Source organism: Hoplias malabaricus, chromosome Y, assembly GCF_029633855.1.
Source record: "Hoplias malabaricus isolate fHopMal1 chromosome Y, fHopMal1.hap1, whole genome shotgun sequence".
NCBI classification, from domain to species: Eukaryota; Metazoa; Chordata; class Actinopteri; order Characiformes; family Erythrinidae; genus Hoplias; species Hoplias malabaricus.
In genome coordinates, this window is record NC_089820.1 from 8,142,370 (window position 1) to 8,163,969 (window position 21,600).

The window sequence follows — 21,600 nt, forward strand, 5'->3', positions numbered from 1 at the left end:
GAAATCAATGAACAAAAAAAAAGCACAGACACCAATATCAATATAAAATATAGAAAAGTTTTTATTAAAAAAAAAATAAAAATAACATATTTTAAACCATTAAAATGTGGAAATGTCAGGTCTCCAGCACATTTTAGTTCCTATTTAAAAGTTGCCTAAAGGTTTGATTCTTCAAAGCTGAATGTGCTATACTCAAAAATTACGAACTCAAATCATAAAAATTTAAAGACAATATATTGGGGAAAATGTGACTAAAATGAGTAGTATGAAGTCAGCATGCATAAGTCATACATAAGAGATGAGGGAGTATTCATTTTTGAATAAATTACATTCAGCTTTGGTAATGCACATTTTTGCAATACAGCATAAATTAGATAATGCCATAAAACAATAGACATTTAATTTTTACATGTTCACTCACACACACACACACACACACACATACACTTGAGCACACACACACACACATCTGTGGGAAACCTTGGACAATTCCTCTATAATCCATCAACACATTTTTTACAGAAAATAATATCGAAGTGGTGACTTGTTTGGACATAGATATATATCAAATATAAACCATCTCAAAAAAGAAAACAGATTTCTGCTTTAAAGGCCACTGTGCAAATGTACTCCTAATTACGGAAATAAACTTTGGTTAAATTAGAGCTGAACAATTTGGTGAAAATAGAAATCCAATTCCTGAAGAAGTTAGGATGTTGTGCAAAATGTAAAGGTTAAAATGTAAAGAAAATGCAAAGATGTGCCAATCATATGAACCCTATATTTAATTAAAAATAGTACAAAGAACAGTGTTGTTCTCCCCTTAATCCACAGCTGAGGTGTCCTTGAGCAAGTAACCTAACGCCAGCTGCTCCTCAGATGCTGGGGATAGCTGTGCACACTGCCCCAGAGTGTGTGTGTGTGTGTGTTTGCTGCCACAGGTGTGGAAGACACATTTCATTTTTTGTTACACAATGGCATTAATGCATGTTTATGTTTATGTTTATGTTTAAACGGACAAAGTTCATTTTTAAAAAAAATATTTGCCTATTTTGTGTTAGATCCCAACAATATGTTACAAACAAAGCTGGAACAAGAGTGTGTTTACCGCTGTGTTGCATCACTTCTGCTTTTAAGAAAAGTGAAAACACTTTCATTCATTCACTCATTATCTGTAGCCGCTTATCCAGTTCAGGGTTGAGGTCGGCCCAGAGCCTCCCCAGAATCACTGGGCACAAGGTGGGAACAGACCCTGGAGGGTGTGCCAGTCCTTCACAGGGCAACACACACTCACACATTCACTCACACACTCACACCTATGGACACTTCTTGAGTAGCCAATCCACGCACCAACGCATGTTATTGGACCATGGGAGGAAGATAAACACTTACACTCTGTAAATGTTTGGGAACTGAGGAGAACAATTGTTGTAATTTTGAAAGTGAAATGTTTCCCATTCTCACTTGTTATAAATTTTTAGCTGCTCAAAATCTATAGTGTTTTTCCATTATAGTGTTCCACATAAAGGTTACAGCCAAGTAAATACTGGTTGTTGCCCTTGTCACTTGCATCTAGAGATACCTCTGGGTTCTCTAAACCTGTTAAAGCTATTATGTACTGTAGATTACTTCTTTACTTGAATTGAATTTCACTGTTTACCCACAGTCTTTCACAGGCCTTTACTTCTGAAAGATTTTTTTAAGCCCAATCATGTCACTGACTTGTTGTCAATGAACCAATTTTTTTTTTGTATCATTACACAACTTTATTTTTTTTTAAATATGTTGCTGGCATCAAATTCAAAACGGTCATATATTTTTGAAACAATAACATTCCAATATTTAAAAATATCGAGTTTACAAATATCAGTTTTATATAAGTTGTACATCATTGTATTCGTCATTCTTCAAGGTTCTTCTTCAAGCACAAAACATTATTTACATTTTGCTCAGCATCCAAAGTTTTGTATCTATCTGCCAAGACTGTATATTTGATTTGAAAAATAACTGTACTCCTCATTTTAAAAGATTCTTTCTGCACATACAGTAAACAATGCCTGCTCTTCTGGAATGTAATGACTGGCAGTTTATTTAACATGACCAATACCTTTTACCCATACCAATATCTTTTACTTAATTCAAGGCAATACCACTTGTATGATGTGAAACATCCATTAGAGCATAATTTTTTAAAGTTTGAAGTTTGTATGTATTCTTTTTTCAAAAGTGTGTACACTATAATGAATACATCAGACACTCATTGGATATTTGATGAGTAAAATTTCAAAAAGAAAACTTTTTCCTAATTTGGTTTACATATGTTTAGTTCAAATAAACACAATTATTTATATTTGCATATTTTCAGGAAATGTAGCTATTAGTTGGCCTTTAGTGTGTGGACGATCCTTTGAGCACAGAGTTCACCCGAGCAGGACCATGTAAACACATCATGTTAAAACACCATGTATTGGTAACATTTTTGAACAGGGGCAAAGGAAGCAAAGTACTGAGGGTTCTGCAGTGAACCCTGGTGGTGGAGAATGAATATTTATGATTATTGATTGAGTAATTTAGCCCTTTTTATATATGTATATATTTATATATACTGTGAAGAATAAAGCTTTACATAATTGTTTGGGATTAAAAGTATTAAAATATTACTTAGTTATTACTATTATTATTATTATGTATTAATAATATGACCAATGCAATATTTAAGCATTATAAATTAACAGATGAACAATGATAGTGTAAAAATAATAAACTAAAATTTCAGACACTATCAAAAAAAGGTACAATGCAGATACATTACTGTTCACTAAAGGTACACACCTTTAAAAGGTACAACAGTGGTTTTTAAAGCACAGTTTTGTTCCCTAAAGCTACATTACATTCTCTTCCCTGAAGATGTAAATATTTATTATCTTTCATTATAGAACTGTGTAAAATAAAAGAATAATAAATACGTCCTGGAGATGAAATTAGGCGAATGAAACCAACACAACTTTAAAATTTCAATTAATAAAATTAGGGTACAATTATGTTCCCTGAAATGTACAGAAAGGCTTTGAAATATACCCTTGAGGGTACCACCACAGTGAGAGCAAAATGTATCACTACAGTTTTTCTGATAGTGTAGGGGCTTTGAGATGATTGATTTAAAGCAGGGCATTTAGAGAAGATATTTTTAAGGTGGAAAAATTCTTATGTTCTACATTTGATTAGAAGAATAATCTCATTAGTTGACATTTAAGATTAGCATCAGCTTTGCATATAATCATTGTCTTACAAGTGTTTTGGGACCTAATATTATTATTATACATTTGTGTTAAAGTGGAATTTGTGGAACATAACCTACAAGTTATTATAAGTTAAAATAATGTTTAAGAATATTTACCACTGTTCTACCATTCTCAATGTTACATACTGTATACAAACTACAAAGACCAATAGTGGTTAAGTTTGTAAAGCTTGATGTTACCTTTCTTTTTTGTTTTTTTCTTGTGATATTATGTAAGCATTTATAGGGGCCTGAGCACAGGTCCCTAAAAAAGAACCATGTCAACTTTGTTCCTTTGCCCTTGTTCTTGAACCGTTTGAATGGTCTCTGGTGATGACTCTGATAATGTGGTCCCACCTCTAAGGCTGTGGTGCCTCACCCTGGTAGATTGCCCTGGCCCTCAGACAGAGTCCTGTACTGTGCGATATCTCTGCAGTTCTGTAGGTTCAGTTTCTTGTCTGTTGTTCTGCTCTTTGCTGGATGGACTGTACCCGGCCGAACGTCCTGTGGGTTTGAATCCTCCTGAGCGTCCAGTGGGAGTGAACCCTGTGGAGCGCGGGGCAGCCGGTCTCCGTAAAAATCTTTTGGAGGTCACAAGGTCACCGTAGCCCTGAGCATGAGAGAAAGCATAACCAGAGCGACGTGTGCTGGAGCGGCGGATTTTAGTTCGGCGCCGAGGAGTAGGACGCTGGAGTTTCTTCTGACACACTTTAAACCTCACCTGAAAAAATAACAGAACGAAGAAGTCACTATTGCATACCTTCACATCAGTGTCACTACTGGGTTAATTATCTGCCCAAAATAACTGGACAAGAGCAGTTCTGCGATCAGAAACTGACAAAAGGTGAAGGACCAGAGAACTATTAATCAAACTATAAAGCAACTTCTGACCTACATTCTGTAACTGAACACCAGCAAGATGTGTTGCTGATAAAGTGGCCATATCTAAGTAGTAGGCTATGAGTGTGTAGTATTTTGGCAGTAGTATTACATGTTACATGTACATGTGTTGTGTGCATTTGTCTGTACCTTGTCATTAATGGTGGGTTTGAACAGGATAAAGAGGAATCGATGAATTAACACTGGCAGGACACACAGTACAGCAGTCAGGAGAACGGTCAGCCAAACACTGTACTGATCCAGAGAGTTACGTGATGTACCTGTCAATATAAAACACACACACACACACACACACACACTCAATATATACTGCACAGCAGTTTTTGCAGTATAATGCACTCTTTATAAAAGCTTATACATACACAGAAAGAGGAAGAAGAGGAAAGTCCCCTGACCAGATCTTTTGACCTCTAGATAAATATTATATAATGAATGGTTTATGCTGGTGGTACTGACCGACAAAGCGAAAGGATGGAGGATGAAGCTGATAAAGCCCATCACTCTGCATAGTGAAGGTGACAATAAAATACATCCCCAAACTGCCCCAAACAAAAAGGTGATTAACTGCTGTCCAGTAGGACAAGTCTACTCCCAACTGCAGAGAGAGAGAGAGAGAGAGAGAGAGAGAGAGAGAGAGTAGAATAGAATAAAATTAAGAGGGTATTATATAATTCACAATCCACACTTTATTAGCAGTGAACATGGGTTTTAGATGAAAAACATATTACAGAAGTAGCTTGCAACTCATTAAGTGACACACATTTACCAATATACAGCTGTTTAGGGCATTAGATCTATCATCATCACAGTGTGCCCTTGTTAAAAATTTAATAATACTTTATTTTTTATGTTTTTGTGGGGGATTTTATTGTTTTTTTTTTTGTTACTGATCTTTTAAGACTGAATTAAAAATGTACCTAATGCTTTCGATTTTCCTTTTACATTCATTCATTTAAAACATTTATAAAATACAAATTCTGACAGATTAACAATAAATTATATAGGGCAATATGTGCTCTACTATTACACTATATATTTATCACATGATCCACAATGACACTGAATAATATGGATGCATGTACTGTTTTTGCATTTGTATATTTATTACAACATTCATCAGCCAATAAGAGCACTAGGATCCCCTCAGTATTGGCCTGAGGACCACCAATATGTTATTTGCAGTAGCCCAGTGACTGAGAGACCCTAGCACAGTTGAATATAGAAATCATTTTTACTTCAACACACCTGGACACAAACAGCAACTGTGAGGCAGGTCTGAGTGAGTAGAGCAAAGGACTGATAGTCAGCTGCTTCCTTCCCATCGCTGCGCATGGAGTCATACACAGTGGCGTAGGGCACGAAGAACAGGATAAGGGAACTGTAGCAGCTGTGGAGCGCACACTTCATAAACGCAGTTTTGCTGAAGTACTGATTCAGCTGACCTGGCACATAGAGTTGAGGAAACTCCAGACTCCAGCCGTCATTCACATCCTAAACAAAGGCAAACACACAAACGTTCAGGAATAAGTAGGTTACCCACATATCATTGAAGTGTTAAAATATATCCATTCATCATAATATTTTCACACAATGTGTAGGATGGCATCTATGTTCAAATTATACATAATTTTAAAATGGTACAGAATTCACAGTTTCTGTAACCTGCCATTTCACACCAAAACATATTCCATCACATTGTTATATCTGTATATTGTTCATATTTCATCAGAATATACCTGCATATTGTTATATAAAAGTACTGAAGTATGATGTTACTACAAAATGATTTATCATTTATATATCTGGCTTGTGTTTAACAAGAGTTACAAGATGCAAAGCTATATAGAAACAAACCGGTTTAAGGGAAAACAATATTGATCAGTTATTATAAAAAAGTGTATCAGTATACTGAGTATTTACCTGGTCAAAAAGGGCCATGCCCAACACTGGGAGGGAAGTGTATACTAAGTTATAAAGAGCAATGAAGCCTTCGTCATACACCGTCTGCAAACAAATTCACAACAAAACAAACACATTTTTATACTATATTTGTAGTTTTGCTCATCCAACATTTACTCAGATCTTTTTTCCTTTGCTTAACATACTGCTCCTGTTCTCTGAGAAAAGTTAGATATTAGAACATGGCAATAAATATTTTATGGCAGCCTTTAGAACATTTGCAATGTCAGGTACTTTTTTTATATACAGAATGGCTAAAAGAATACATACACCATTTTAATAAATGTATTACACATGACACCATATAGAAGATTTGTTGTGTGGGTTCTTTAAGGTCCAGTGGATCCTCACCTGAGCAGAAAATCCACAGAAGAAGGCATACCAGAAGTGCACAAAGGTGAAGGTAAAGTTTTTGTAGAAGAAATAACGCAGGAACTTGCACATGCGGAGGTATGACCATCGTCCATGAACCAACAGGAGGCGCTGCAGGTATCGGAACTGAGCAAACGAGAAATCACTGGACAATACCGCCTGCATCCCCTCCTGTCCACTGATACCCACTCCAATATGAGCCGCTACAAAAAAGAAAGAGAGGTCGAGAGGGGGAGGGGAAGAGATAAATATAATATTATAATAATAGCACTTGTCAAATTTAACCACAAAAAATAGCAAACCATATTTATGAAAACTATTATTAAATGGTCTTTCCATTTTTCCTTAACGTTTAATTCACATTAGAAGTATCGAGTTGCTTTGCAGTCCCTATGCTCCACAGAGCAGGTCCCAGCATGTATCTGACTCATCTAGACCCTTAAAGCAACAATATGTCAGAAGTGGTATTATTGTTCTTGAAAAAATGTGAGACAAGGATAAAGCAGTTTACACTGCAATCATTCATAAATAACATTGGTAGGGCAGTACCACACAGTCTAGGTCACAAAATAACTCATATAATGCATGGTATGTTGAATTACAAAACAATTTATATGCAACAATAAGCTTTACAGTTCCCTGTTGAGGATTTGCACACTATACGTGTAGCAGTCTTAGTTTTATTATGTGTGGGTTGTAGTAAGTAGATAGTATGGTACTTACACAGTGCTCAAAATTTTTATTCCTGACTTCAAAAGTTACATAGTGCAGTTTCTACTGTGTCAAGCCCAAAGCAGCAATGGGCGAGGCCCTGCTCTCCCTGTTACAGGTCAGGAGCATCACAATTTTAAGGTAAAAACATCACATATTGTTGCTTTCTTTGGCCTTTTGAATCAGAGGACCTAGAGCCATTTAGAGGAAAAATGTGTATCTGTTTCTGTATCCTGCTGTAATTAACACAGGAAAAACCCATTCATTTTTCTCACAGAGTGATTCACCTTAGACCTCATATTCCTTATATGGGCATGACTCAACTACATAATGACAACATGAAATCAGAGGTCAGTGGTTGTACAATTGGTCCTACATTTGCCCAATGTTAAACAAAGCTTATGAATGCTGTACTGACCCTTAATCATGCTAACGTCATTTGCTCCGTCTCCAATGGCGAGAGTGACTGCTTTTTTATATTTCTTTACCAGTTCCACCACCTGAGCTTTCTGCAGAGGAGTGACCCTGCAGCAGATCACTGTCTTGCACAGACATGCCGTCCTCAAAAACTCCAGCTCCATACTACCCTCTAGAGCAAAGGCCTGGAAGCAAACATACAAACAACACCCACAAACAGAGATAAACGTAAACATATAACAAATCCAACTCCATACTGCCGTGTAGAGAAAAAAGCCGGAAACCCTGTATTTCCCTGTATAACATTTACAGATAATGAATGAATGAATATATATATATATATATATATATATATATATATATATATATATATATATATATATATATATTCATTCATTATCTGTAAATGTTATCCAATTCAGGGTCGCAGCGGGTCCAGAGCCTACCTGGAATCATTGGGAGCAAGGCGGAAATACATCCTTGAGGGGGCGCCAGTCCTTCACAAGGCAACACAGACACACACTCACACCTACAGACACTTTTGAGTCATCAATCCACCTACCAACGTGTGTTTTTGGACTGTGGGAGGAAACCGGAGCACCCGGAGGAAACCCACGCGGACACGGGGAGAACACACCAACTCCTCACAGACAGTCACCTGGAGCAGGAATCGAACCCACAACCTCTAGGCCCCTGGAGCTGTGTGACTGCGACACTACCTAAATAATTTTTTTTTGTAATATTACTATTATTATTATTATTGGTAAAGTAAATATAATATGTTTTTGTACTGACTCAATAATGCAGAATTCATATAATAAATATCTATAACATAATTTGTACTCAAAAACCTAGGTTGCCTAATAGTTTTGTGCAGCACTGTATAGTTCATAGATTTTTGAAAAATATTTAACCATTTTTAATTTGATATCCGCAATAAATTTCAAAACCATTGGGATGTGTTGCATCACTTCTGAGAAACTGAAGAGACCAATTGCTGCAGCTCTGAAAGTGAAATATGTTCCCATTTTTGATTGATTTAGGATTTCAGCTGCAGAAATATTCAGGTCTCCATTATAGTGTCGTTCATTTCATAACACACTAAATGTTTTCAATGGATCTGAACTAATTTAGCACCCTTATTTTAAAGGAACCATCCTGATGTAATCCAGAAATTAATTTCTGAGAAGCAGTACACAACCTTACCAGTCATGTATTGCCCCATCCCATCTTTGTAATATGTTGTTGGGATTAAATTTGTGAGCAAATATTTTCCAAACAGAAATAAAATTTCTATTCAACATTTTTCTATGTACTATTTTCAACACAATTATAGGGTTTAAATGATTTGCACATTATGACATTCTGCTTTACATTTTGCATAGCATCCCTCATCTTCTGAAACACACACACACACACACACACACATTTACCCAGATAAATAGACTGAAAGATATGTGTGTGTGTGTGTGTGTGTGTCTCACCAAGCTGTGTCCGTTGATGACAAGTCCAAATTCCCCTGTCACACACTCCTCTGGTACCACTTTCGGTTCATTACCCAGAATGCTCTCTGGGATGAAGAGGGTATCCTCTCCTGAATCTCGATGGATTTTCACTCGAGCATCTCTGATAAGAAACAGCAAGCAAATAGAGTATATATTAGGTATGTAAAATACCACAAAGAACAAAAGCAGATTTGTTTGCAGACCCCTGAACTACATCTGTAAATGTGTCCTCCCAAAGTAGAACCATATATATATGAGAACTATATATATTATAACATCTTTAGCCTGAGTTATTGTCTCTATATTTAGATAATATTTGTCAATTTAAATATATGCTCACCCTGAAAAACTGTATATATATGTATATATTCCTGTTGGAAAGGTTACTCGAAAACATATTAAAATAGAAGACGTGTCCCAAAACTTTGGCCAATAAGGGCACGTCTGAGAGCTCAGGTGTGTTACCTCAGTTCTCGTCTGACATCCTCATGTGAATTAGCAGCAACAATAAATATATCATTCATCTCCTCCCTCAGCAGGTTACAGGAGTACCCAATGTTCTCTGCCGTCTCTGAAAACAACAAAAACAGAAGGAAAAATAGAACAGTCAAAGATCATTGTTAAAACTTACTATGGCAGGTATGAAAAAACACAACTGCAGAGAAACAATATTTCACTGCATTCCCAGTTGATTATACAAATAAATACATTTAAAAAAGTGGATAAATCACTAAAACAACAGCCTCAGAAAAGAGAATTAATCACTGCATTCTTCTAGAGAGAATCCCAAGAGAGCTGAGACACACATCCGGTCACTCTGACCTTTCCATTTATAGGTTTTACTAAAGTGTGTTTGTTTCCTGTGTTGTAGGTTCAGTTTGTGAGATGTTTTCTTGTGCTCAAGTCATAAAGTCCGCAAACACATCTCCTCAATTATTAATATATTTCAAATCCCATATATTCAATATGGTACCACACACAATAACCATGCAATTATCATTAATAAACCATTAATAAGTTATTAAAGCAACAAAAAAAATCTATTAATATGAAATTTCTGCTACACTCTGACTTTTTCAGAAAAATTGAAAAATAGTTCCTTTTACACTGATATATGATTATAAATCCAATAAAACCAGAATAACTGATTTTAGAAATAATATTATATATTTAATGTAATTAAGTATAGTCAGTAACATTGCTGCCCTCGCTGGTGAACTGGGGTTCGGTTCTGTACTTCAGCAAAAACTCTAAAATAAATTACACCAGCAAGTGTCTTGACGTAAAAACTACATTATTCTACATTTGTACTGAATAAAATTTGCAGATAATAACATTTTTAATAAAATACTGTTAATTTTGACATTGTCAAGCAACCTGTGATTCTTTAAGCCAGCACTGTTTGTGCAAGACTTCCACATTTATTCATATAAATTATAAGTTTATCATCTGCTTCAGGGCAGTATTTTGAACCTTTTAATTAAGCATGAGAACAAGAGTGATGGAGATTAAAAATCTCTTAGACTGCAATATCCTGAGAAAGAAGCCATGGCATTATCAGCACTGGAAAAAAGTACATTATGTTAAGAGTTTTATCTAATTAATAAAAAGCAGATTATTGTCAGCGGTGTGAATGAATACCTTGTTTATCTCCTGTCAGCACCCAGATCTTAATGTCCGCTTTAGCGAGCTGCTCGATGGTCTGAGTCACACCATCCTGAAGCTTATCCTCTATTGCTGAGGCTCCAATTAGCTAAATGGTAAAATAAATTACAGTTTATACCCTATGCTAGAAGATACAATTGTTCATTCATTCATTCATTCATTATCTGTAACCACTCGTGGTGGGTCCAGAGCCTACCTGGAATCATTGGGCGCAAGGCGGGAACACACCCTGGAGGGGGCGCCAGTCCTTCACAGGGCAACACAGACACACACACATACATTCACACCTACGGACAATTTTGAGTCGCCAATCCACCTACCAACGTGTGTTTTTGGACTGTGGGAGGAAACCGGAGCACCCGGAGGAAACCCACGCAGACACAGGGAGAACACACCAACTCCTCACAGACAGTCACCCAGAGTGGGAATCAAACCCACAACCTCCAGGCCCCTGGAGCTGTGTGACTGCGACACTACCTGCTGCACCACCGTGCTGCCTAAGATACAATTAGCTAAGCAATAATATTATAATATAGGGTGTGTTCTCCCTGTGTCTGCATGGGTTTCCTCCGGGTGCTCCGGTTTCCTCTCACAGTGTTTGAGTGAATGTGTGAGTGTGTTTAGCCCTGTGAAGGACTGGCGCCCCCTCCAGGGTGTGTTTCTGCCTTGCGCCCAGTGATTCCGGGTATGCTCCGGACCCATTGCGACCCTGAACTAGATAAGCGGTTACAGACAATGAATGAATGAAACATTTCTATAATAAATTCCTATTCTGAGAATATCAGCAGCTTAATGCACATCAAAATAGTCATATAATCCATTAAGCATTTTAAATGCATGATGTTCACAAAACTAATGAAAAAGGATTATGGAATTTAATGTCAGTTTTATCATTGTGTATGCATAATGTATACATAATAATATCCATGCATATCTACCAGCAGGTCTTTCTCTATCTCCTCATACAGCTGATTAAGTTTTTCCTCTCGCTCCTCCAGTGCAGTGTTGGCCTCATGATGACGCTGTTGCCATTCTGAGAAATATTCTTCATCCAGATCTTTATAGGCCAGAACTAGGGTTCTCAGACCTTCACCAGCAAACTCCTAAACAAACACACACACACACAAATATATATTAAACAACAAACGAAGGAAGTAAAGCAAATAACAAAGATTGGATAAATGTGCTTTAATTCTGGCAGTTCAGTGAGTAGAGATAAAAGGAATGTGTTTCTAACAAACTGGCAAATGTGTGGAAATAGAAGGGGGTTGTTTCTAATAAAGTGACCAGTGTGTGGTAATAAAAAGTGATATTTCTAATAAAATGACCGGTTTGTGGATGTAGAAGGGCAGTACTTCGAATGTAGTGGACAGTAGAGGCCCCCCTGGTGGTGACTCACGTTAAGGTGTTCTGTTGTGACATCCATCAGTTTACTGCAGGACGCATGGAGCCTCTGGTAGACAATAGTGTCAGCTCCTTTACAGTACAGAGATAGAGTTCCTTCAGGAGAACGCACTGAGAGAGAGAGAGAGAGAGAGAGAGAGAGAGAGAGAGAGAGAGAAAGAGAAAGAAAAAATGTATGAGCAATAGAATCTGACTTTCTCCAGTGACTGTTTTGATCTTGATATTGCTCCTGTGACATTTTTTTCCAAATTATAAAATGTTATAATGATACCTGCTGGACTGAATGTATGAGAGATTGTGTATTTAACATGTTTTAAATGTGGTTTCAGTCTATAGAGCATGATGTAGTTTATAAAAACAATTAAAAAAAAAGATCATTTTCATAACCATTTTGAATGACTAATCCTTTAAATACAATCCAAAGGGAAGAAAAAAAGAACCCCCTCCATACCGATGACAGACATTCTCTTTCGTACGTTGTTGAAATCAAGGATGGAGAGGAGTTCATAGGTTCGTGGTACACCCATCTCCACGATGCACAGACTCTCAGGCGTCCGGGAGCGAAAAACAAAACCGAAATTGCGAGCTGCAGTAACTAGAGCGCCCTCATCTGGAGACTGAGCCTGATACAGCAGCTCTACAGAGGGTGAGAGACATAATGACAGACAGAATGAGAGAGAGTGTGTGTGAGAAAGAGAGAGAGAGAGAGAGAGAGAGAGAAAACAGTATAAAACAGGGACGGAAGGATACACACACCATTGTTTTTCTCCTCAGGCATGACAGTGTGGCAGAGTGCCAGCAGTCTGAAGAAGTTCTGAACTTCCACATTGTCTAGCTTCACGGCCTCTAGAAGACTGCTGTCATAGAACCGAAACTTTCTGTCGGCCAAAGGATTTAAAGAGAAGTCCACCGGAATCATGTCCTACATCCAAACACACAAACACACACACATAAAGACGAATCAGTGACTGATTGCTCCTTTTATGTAGCTGAAAATCCAAGGCATGTTAAGAGTGAAAACTGGCTTTAGTTTTCTACTAGTGGTCTGAAGAGGGGGACCCTTCAGCACATTTTCAGCTGCTGTTCAAGGTCCTGGGCAAAGTGTACTACTGACTGTGTCATGACCCGTTCCTGAAGACAATAGCAGACACCATACAGAGCAGAAAGTGCCTCTGCCCGGTGAAAAACACCATGACTTTAGTCAGGGCCAGGGAGAGGGTGTCCAATGCCAGAACTACTTCCTCTGGCCTGTTAACAACAGTATAAGCCTGGGAGCTGAATCAGCTAAGATCAGGTACTGAAAATGATCTCTAAAACCTCCAAACAGTTCATTTTCCTGGAACAATACCCTGTGAGGAGCGTGCAGAGGAGGTGGAATGAGTGGAAAAGTGGAAGAGTCTTCCAATGAGTGGATGAGTGAAGGGTATGTGATATTTAATGGGTGGTGAGAAATGTGTGAAGCAGAGGGTTTGCGGGCCTCTGCAGGGCCTATAACATGCAGGGCATTACAGGAGCCAGTTCAATGTGGTTGTAGATCAAGACCCAAAGTGTACAGGACATATCAATCCCGAGGACATATCACTGATGATGTATCCAGGTTAATCAGATGATTTATATTATAACAGAAAGGTTCAGAGAAGTGTCAAGGCAAATGTGTGATTTCCACCATGCTAACCATGGAGTGAAGATTATCACTAAAGGCAAGAAGCCATAATGGAAAACACAAATAAATAATAATCAGGTAAAAAACATAAGAAAAAAGGAGAGGAAAAAAGGCCTAGAGGTAATATGGAGCTTTGAGGAATACCACTTTTAACTTTTCTTCTTATTATGCGTTATTTTCATTAAAAGAAACTTGGTATTATCAGCCCAATAAAGTCAAACCCAAGCAAGAGTATGACCAATGATGTTTCAGAAAAATTACATAGTACTTTATACTGCTAATAATATTGTGGTTTGGCTCAAAAAGTAACCCTTTGGATTCAGGATATCCACTAGACGTTTTCTTGGAAGCTCACTTTGTCACTTGTTTTCCACACATTACCTCTGAAATCTCCAGTCTCTCTCCTGTGTAAGAGTCAATCACGTCTCCTGTAGGACAAAAACAAACAGTTTCAAGTTCATTTCAGTCTGAAATAGCTCTGTATAGGCTTTATATGATATGCTGGACACTGCTGTGAAGATTTGATGGTAGTTATTAGAGCATTACTGAGCTTAGTACTATTAAGATTATTTGTTCTGACATTTCAGATCATCACAAAAGTATTTAATGGAGCTCCATCACTCCAAAGAACCAGGTTCCATCAAAGCACGATGCTGTGGAGAATCTTTATACTTATTGTTACACACAGAGTTGTTGTGCAATTGGGTGTTGCCCTCTCTTGGTCAGGTTTTGTTTTGCTCTTTTTCTCTCTTTACTGTCTTTCTACCAGCTGATCACTATGAGAATACAGGATTGGCCATGCCTGGATGATGGGGCTTTATAAGCAACCACAATGCATTGTGGCCTGTCTCATGGCATTGCCTGTCACCATGTGACCAGTGGCAGATTTATTTTAAAAGCTGTTTTTTTTATTTTGTGTCTCATTTGTGTGGATTTAGACTGTTTTGTAAAGACAGAATAATTCTGATTGAAAGGTTTTGATTAAATTCTGTCTTTGTGAATCTCTTTGTTACTCTGTTTAGTATATGTACTGTTAGAAACGTTACAGGTTAATCACAAGTGTAGGGATGAATGCCATTTGGTTTTGTAGTACTTTTTCTCCTGTTTATACAGAAGGGAGATAGGTTAGTAAATGTTGTTTTTCTTTTATACATATTTTTTTGGTGGTTAGGTAAATTAGTTTTGGTCTGTACCCTAGATTATTTAGTTATTTTGGCATATAGCTCACCCTGAAGTTTAACTTGTGATTTATTAAATCTGCCTTATTATATTTTCAATACAGAGTTTGTTAAATGCAATTTTCTTGTGTCTTTTATTCATGCTACTACTTATTGAACCCTAGACTGGCATAGACCTTAGTTATGTAAAAAGCGGGTCGTAACACTTAAATAACCTTAGGCTCATATTCAGTTGCTCCATTCTTTTGATTAATGCTGTTCTATGGAGAATACAATTGGGCATCTCAGTGTGTGAGGGTATGTGTGTGTACCGTAGGTCTTTCCATTGATGGAGCATTTGTTGAACGTCATGATGTTCTGAGTGAGAGTTCCTGTTTTATCAGAGAAAACGTATCGTATCTGCCCAAGCTCTTCATTCAGAGTGGTGGTCCGAGCCTCTGCTGGTGTGTCACTGCGGCTATAGTACATCAGTCTGTCCCAGTTAATATAGTAACTGTTCCCAAGCCGGATCACTTCCATACTGAAACACAAACACACATCAATTAATCACCAGAAATCATGTGGTTTTGTTTATAAATGTCTTTTTTATCAAAGTCTGTGGCCAAGCACCAGTGCTCTGTCTTTTCAGGGTTTGTTTTAATATTGTTTACATTGTTAAACTAGTTTACATTTCATTCTAAGTATTAAGTCATTTATTTACCTATTTAGCTGAACAGTAAGAGTTTGCTTAAACAAATTTGCTGTTTTATGTGCTGGTTTAACCCTTTCCTCATCTCTACTTGTAGCAGTCCATTATTATTTGAGGTTATAACTCAATACCTAGTTTTACCCATGCATGAAATTCACCAGTGTTAGATCAACCGTATTAGTTTTAAATTATAACTCAAGGAGACAGTGTTATATTTGAACATATACGGTTTTAATACTATACTAGTTATGTTGATTTAACACTGGTGAACACTGGCTGTGCAGGTTAATGAATACGTAATTATGCCAAATGTGCAAATCCCTATGATTAAGGAGCATATCTGGAAACAAAGTTTATTCTTCACTCTCTTTAAAAAAACGTTTATAGTAAAATTACACACATACACACACATTCACACATAAAAACACACTCTCACACTACCTGACATAGAGTGATATGGGGACCACTGTGTTGAGGATGATGATGTAGGACCAGAAGGTGAGGAAGGCTGAATACGCTGGGCTCACAGTTTCCCCTCTTGGCACAAAGCTTGAGATCTTTGACCCTTCATAATACTCCCACAAACCATGACCCACCGCCAATACAATGCACATCAACACCAGAAAACCAAAGATCTGTAACAACACCAAAAATAGGACATGAGGAGTCATTTACTACTGACATGTGCACACTAAGAGTAGCAAACCGTGATCATCAAATGTTTGGGGACAAACCTGTATACAGAAGTATACAGTGCCTGGCCAAAAAAACCCTACATATGCTAAGATTTTTATTTGAAGTGTTTCTACACTGTGCACACACACTGGCCATACCAGCGCAATGTAAATTAATATTCCACTGTCACATCTGTCTAACTATGTCTATCAAACAATGCACTGCTAAATATGATGAACCACTCAAAATATACAAGCACTGGTCCTGTGAGGATCCTGACAATTAAAAATCAGGGGAAAGAGGTTAACAAAGCATGCAGAGCAATAACAAAAGGCCTTGCTCTGTAACTGCAAGCAATTTACAAACAAAAATTGGTTACTTAAAACATAAATATTTAAAACAAACTGCAAACTAACAAACAGAATACATTTATTGATATAGCAACATTTCTTGATCTGAAACTCACAAATAGCACAAGGACGTTCATTAGCCGGTCGATGCTTGTCCTCTTAAAACATGTTTTCCCAGAATTCTGCATCAGTTTAGTGTCAGGACCTGAAGAAAAATTATGAAATCTTAAGTTTATATTGAAGACAGAAGCTATAATTTAGTGTCACAGTGTGTTGTGATGTTTGAGCAGGGCACTGAACCCCAGTCTACTTAAAGCAGAGGGGTTATCCTCTGTTGCACAACTCACACTCTAACAGAAATTCAAATTATTTGTGCCACGCAGACTTTTGCCTCATTTTAACGCATCATATTTCCTTGAAATGAGATCATTAGTGAAGTCAGGTTCCCATGGTGGATGACTAGTTCTTGATCACAAATCATTTTTTGGAGGTTTTTGGATTGTATTCATCACTCCAGAGAATACAGTTCCACTATTTCACAACCCAGTACTGGGAGGTTTAAAGCTCTCTAGCCCACTCTAGGCATTCGATATGACATTAGTGATATATGCAATCCCCTTTCATTTCATGCCTTTAATTACTAAGACAGTACAACATGTGTGTGCAGAACTGTCGATATTCACAGTTGATTTTAAGAATGACCAGGATTCTAAAGATATCCAAACATATGGAAATGTACATTTTCACAAACCTGCGAAGAGCACCAGGCCAAAGCACCAGTCTGTATTTCTGAGTGTGCAGCCCCTCAGAAGAACGCTCTGGTTATCTAGGGAATGCTTCTGTCCTTTCCACACCAGGGTCCCAGTAAACCTGTCCAAACGATTATTGGGTGCTTCACAACACACCTCCCCTACAGAGAGAGGGAGGGAGGGAGGGGGAGTGAGAGAGAGAGAGAGAGAGAGAGAGAGAGAGAGAGAGAGAGAGAGCGAGTGAACAATATGAGGAAGATTGCTTTGTGTAGTGCAGAGGTTTCCACATTTTTTTCAGGGCCCCCTTCATTTGTTTTTATATTTTCAAGCCCCTCACTCTAACAAACATTTAGGTTTTTGCTTCCAGTCTCTACTGGATTTAATTTTAAACACAATAATTCATACAAAACTCCAACTTCTTATTAAACAACCAAAAAGTGACATCAATTTTACAATAGAAATATGCATTTGGCTATTATATATATATATATAAATTAATTTGCCTAGCTGCTCCATCCCTAGGGCTCCCCTATGTATATAATATTGATGTCAACTAACAGAAGCCTCTACTCCCTCTCTCTCTTTCTCTCTCTCTCTCTCTCTCTCTCTCTCTCTCTCTCTCTCTCTCCCTCTCTCTATCTTTCTCTCGATCTCTATCTCCGTCTCTCACCTTTAAAAGCAGCCAGGGCTTCTATGCTTCCCCCCATCTCTCCGGTTACAGTGAGAGCCTGCTTCACCTTCAGATTAGTCTCCCTACACACACACACACACACACACACACACACACAAAGGATTTTAAATCACAAAACAGTGCTGCTGCAATTTCCGGGAACTCACTGTAGTGCTGCAGTGTTCATAAGGCTACCTAATTCACATTTATAAAGCATAAATAAAGTATATGTATCCCTTATATCATGTGACATGTTTTCTGATGTTAGTGTCCTGACAGGTTTTTGTGCGGCACTGTGGTGCAGCAGGTAGTGTTGCAGTCACACAGCTCCAGGGACCTGGAGGTTGTGGGTTCAAGTCCCACTCCGGGTGACTGTCTGTGAGGAGTTTGGTGTGTTCTCACCGTGTCCAAGTGGGTTTCCTCCGGGTGCTCCGGTTTCCTCCCACGGTCCAAAAACACACGTTGGTAGATGGACTGGTGACTCCATAGGTGTGAGCGTGTGTACCTAGCCACTGTAATTAATCGCGTTGCAACGCCGGTCCCAAAACCCAGATAAAATAGGAAGGGTTGTGTCAGGAAGGGCATCTGACGTAAAACCTGACACACACAGTTACACACTCACACCAACAGACACATTTGAGTCGCCAATCCACCTACCAATTGTTTGGACCGTGGGAGGAAACTGGAGCACCCAGAGGAAACCCACGAGGACACGGAGAACACACCAAACTCCTCACAGTCACTCTGAGTGGGACTCAAATCCACAAACCCAGGACCCTGGAGCAGTGTGACAGCATCATTACCTGTTGTGCATGTCCCATTCAGGTGATGTCAAATATGTTTATGTAGGTTTATGTCAGGTTTATGTAGGTGTCATATCGCCTAATAAACAAACTGTACTACAATAAATGTTTCATAGACTCTAAACTCTTCTACTGTTTGAGGGAATGCTCCTCCATCATTCCGGTTGGAGTTTCTATTCCACCTCAATCATGAGTGCACAGCGTGCACAGAATCCTCACGAAGCAGATAACCAGTGCTGAAATTAGACACACAAACTCTCTTTTTATCATTTTAGGGGATTTCAACAGGACTTCCCAAATACAGAGAGCCTGTTACCCGCCCCAACAGTGAGAGAAACGCATCATTTGTGTCAGCTCCATTTATTTGTCTTTGGACAAATGAGGGTTAACCCCTTAAAATGCCAGGCTTGATGCATTCCAATGCTTATTTTTCAGTAACAATAAGACTTTCAGTTCTGGTGGGGCTATAGTTACAAACTGTTGGGTCTATAGTTAGAATATAAACTCGTGTAATTAAAGTACCAAACTACAGAAAGGCTTCCTTTTCATTGCATTACACACATAAATATTTACAATAAGCTTATTTGTGCCACTGAAACATCATTTTGTACTTAAATGTCTCTTCTATATTCAGTTTATCTTATTTTACTGTTTCAATAGAAATTGTTTAATAGAAATATCTACTGTTAATTACTCGCAAACTACTGCGAAATTAATTCCAGGGAAGTGCAACCATACTTGGCCAGTTAAGCCTGATTCAGATTCTAAGTGGTTTTCTTTTGAAGAAATAAGGATTGATCTTTTGATAAAACAGTTATTTTTAAAAATATATTTTCTTCATTTAAAAACACACATTCATACACACACTCACACCCTTACCCATCCAACTCAGCAGTCTCGATGTACACCAAGTTTAGAGGCTCACTGCTCGATAAGAGCAACAAATCCGCCTGAGAGAGAGAGAGAGAGGAGACATCAGACAAAGCAATAACAGGAGAAAAAAAAGGAAGGAACAGGGAGAGAGAAAACAGAATACACCTGAACGAACAAGAAGGAAAGGTGGATTTTCAATGTGTATGTATATTGTGGCCTATGTAAAATAATAAATAAATAATATTAAAAAGATCTATATAATAACCATCTATTCATCTATTCATTACATTTATATGATAAATAACATTATTCATATTTCTCTGTGTGTGTGTGTGTGTGTGTGTGTGTGTGTGTGTGTGTGTGTGTGTGTGTGTGTGTGTTTGGTGCTAAGTATGTTTTGAAATAAAGTTGTTTCAACGCTTGGAACCATGAGCAAGCAGAGACTAAAAAAATACCAGTTTTTTTTTATTATTATTATTCTGTGACCTACAAACCTTGTAGAGCACTGAAAAAACCCTACTCTAATCTGTTTCAACTGATGTGTAGAGTGGTGTTCTAAACCAAAACCTGAATGCACAAAGAGTAAACAATGCTTAATAGTTGTGGTTACCAATGCCTGTGGTTTCCTTTTCAGACATCACGGGCTACATTTCGGGGGTGAACTGTGCTAGTGCAATAGCGCCTAGGGACCCAGACCCAAAACTTTTTTTAGAGCCAACCTCAGTCAAATAGATACAACGCACTGGAAAAGGGCTATTACTCACTTAGATGAGGGAGAGGGCAGTCACACAACACAGGCACCCACACAGACCCAACCATACACACACACACACATACAAACAAACAAAAACACAAACACATTAACACACTTACTGTGACAAACTGGTTATTCTCAAGTCTGATGATATCACCAACTTGAACATTCATCCATTTCTCACTTCTGAGTCTAAGAGATAGAGAGATAAGGGAGAGAGAGATGAGTAAGAAATGAGAGAGAGAGAGAGAGAGAGAGAGAGAGAGAGAGAGAGAGAGAGAGAGAGAGAGTTCATGCTTTAAAAGCTAATTTGTTCAGCAGTGGACAGGTTTAGCTTTTTATGGTGATAATAGTAAAGATTTATTGGGAATTTGGTGATCATAGCGATGAATACAGTGAGTGATGTTGATTTTGATTATGGTCAGGGTAATGAGAGTAATGGAGATCATGGTGATGGTGATAACAATAATGAATATTGTGCTGATGAAAGAGATGGAGGTTAGAGTGGTGATGTGACAGTGACAGTGATAGAGAATATGGTGATGGTGGTGACAGCGATGGAGATATGGGTGACTGTGATGGCACTACAAAGGAAACTGATTTGAATAATTCTGATATTAGTAAAAACTAAATAAATGAGAATGATTATGATGAGTGTTGTGATGCTGATGATAATCAGTAATGATAGGGTTAATGGTGATTAAACTCACTCTCCATTGATGAGGACCTGGGCTTTACGGTTGTTGACATGCCGATCGCTCTTGTGTCGATGCTGTGAGGAGAGAATGAGCAGAAGCGGAGAGTTACTGAACATAATATAGAACAAAGAAAAAAAATGAAACAGGAAATAGACAGCACCTACAAGAACATAAATAGAAAACACTTTACTGTAGGTCACAGTTCATAAGGCGACAAGACACATCTCAGAGATCTACAAAAACATCTATAAAGGCTTACTACAACAAGCGTCAGTTTTCATAACTC

At 37.9% G+C, this 21,600-nt stretch overlaps 1 protein-coding gene across 3 annotated transcripts in view; it reads right to left on the reverse strand.

Moving 5' to 3' along the window:
• Positions 1 to 37: 37 nt before the first annotated feature.
• Positions 38 to 21,600, reverse strand: part of LOC136678021 (probable phospholipid-transporting ATPase IM) — a 38,862-nt gene continuing 17,299 nt past the window's right edge. For all 3 annotated transcript variants that reach the window (XM_066655775.1, XM_066655773.1, XM_066655774.1), the window contains 23 exons: positions 21,327 to 21,388; positions 20,736 to 20,808; positions 19,869 to 19,939; positions 18,187 to 18,269; positions 17,519 to 17,677; positions 16,884 to 16,972; positions 16,184 to 16,377; positions 15,366 to 15,574; positions 14,258 to 14,304; positions 12,970 to 13,135; positions 12,665 to 12,850; positions 12,209 to 12,324; positions 11,748 to 11,912; positions 10,786 to 10,897; positions 9,610 to 9,715; positions 9,124 to 9,265; positions 7,641 to 7,824; positions 6,491 to 6,714; positions 6,101 to 6,184; positions 5,426 to 5,671; positions 4,637 to 4,775; positions 4,310 to 4,440; positions 38 to 4,001 (listed from right to left, as the gene is read on the reverse strand). In XM_066655775.1, coding sequence (XP_066511872.1) covers positions 3,681 to 4,001; positions 4,310 to 4,440; positions 4,637 to 4,775; positions 5,426 to 5,671; positions 6,101 to 6,184; positions 6,491 to 6,714; positions 7,641 to 7,824; positions 9,124 to 9,265; positions 9,610 to 9,715; positions 10,786 to 10,897; positions 11,748 to 11,912; positions 12,209 to 12,324; positions 12,665 to 12,850; positions 12,970 to 13,135; positions 14,258 to 14,304; positions 15,366 to 15,574; positions 16,184 to 16,377; positions 16,884 to 16,972; positions 17,519 to 17,677; positions 18,187 to 18,269; positions 19,869 to 19,939; positions 20,736 to 20,808; positions 21,327 to 21,388 — 3,309 coding nt within the window. In that variant the 3' untranslated portion in view covers positions 38 to 3,680. The remainder of the gene's footprint in view (positions 4,002 to 4,309; positions 4,441 to 4,636; positions 4,776 to 5,425; positions 5,672 to 6,100; positions 6,185 to 6,490; positions 6,715 to 7,640; positions 7,825 to 9,123; positions 9,266 to 9,609; positions 9,716 to 10,785; positions 10,898 to 11,747; positions 11,913 to 12,208; positions 12,325 to 12,664; positions 12,851 to 12,969; positions 13,136 to 14,257; positions 14,305 to 15,365; positions 15,575 to 16,183; positions 16,378 to 16,883; positions 16,973 to 17,518; positions 17,678 to 18,186; positions 18,270 to 19,868; positions 19,940 to 20,735; positions 20,809 to 21,326; positions 21,389 to 21,600) is intronic.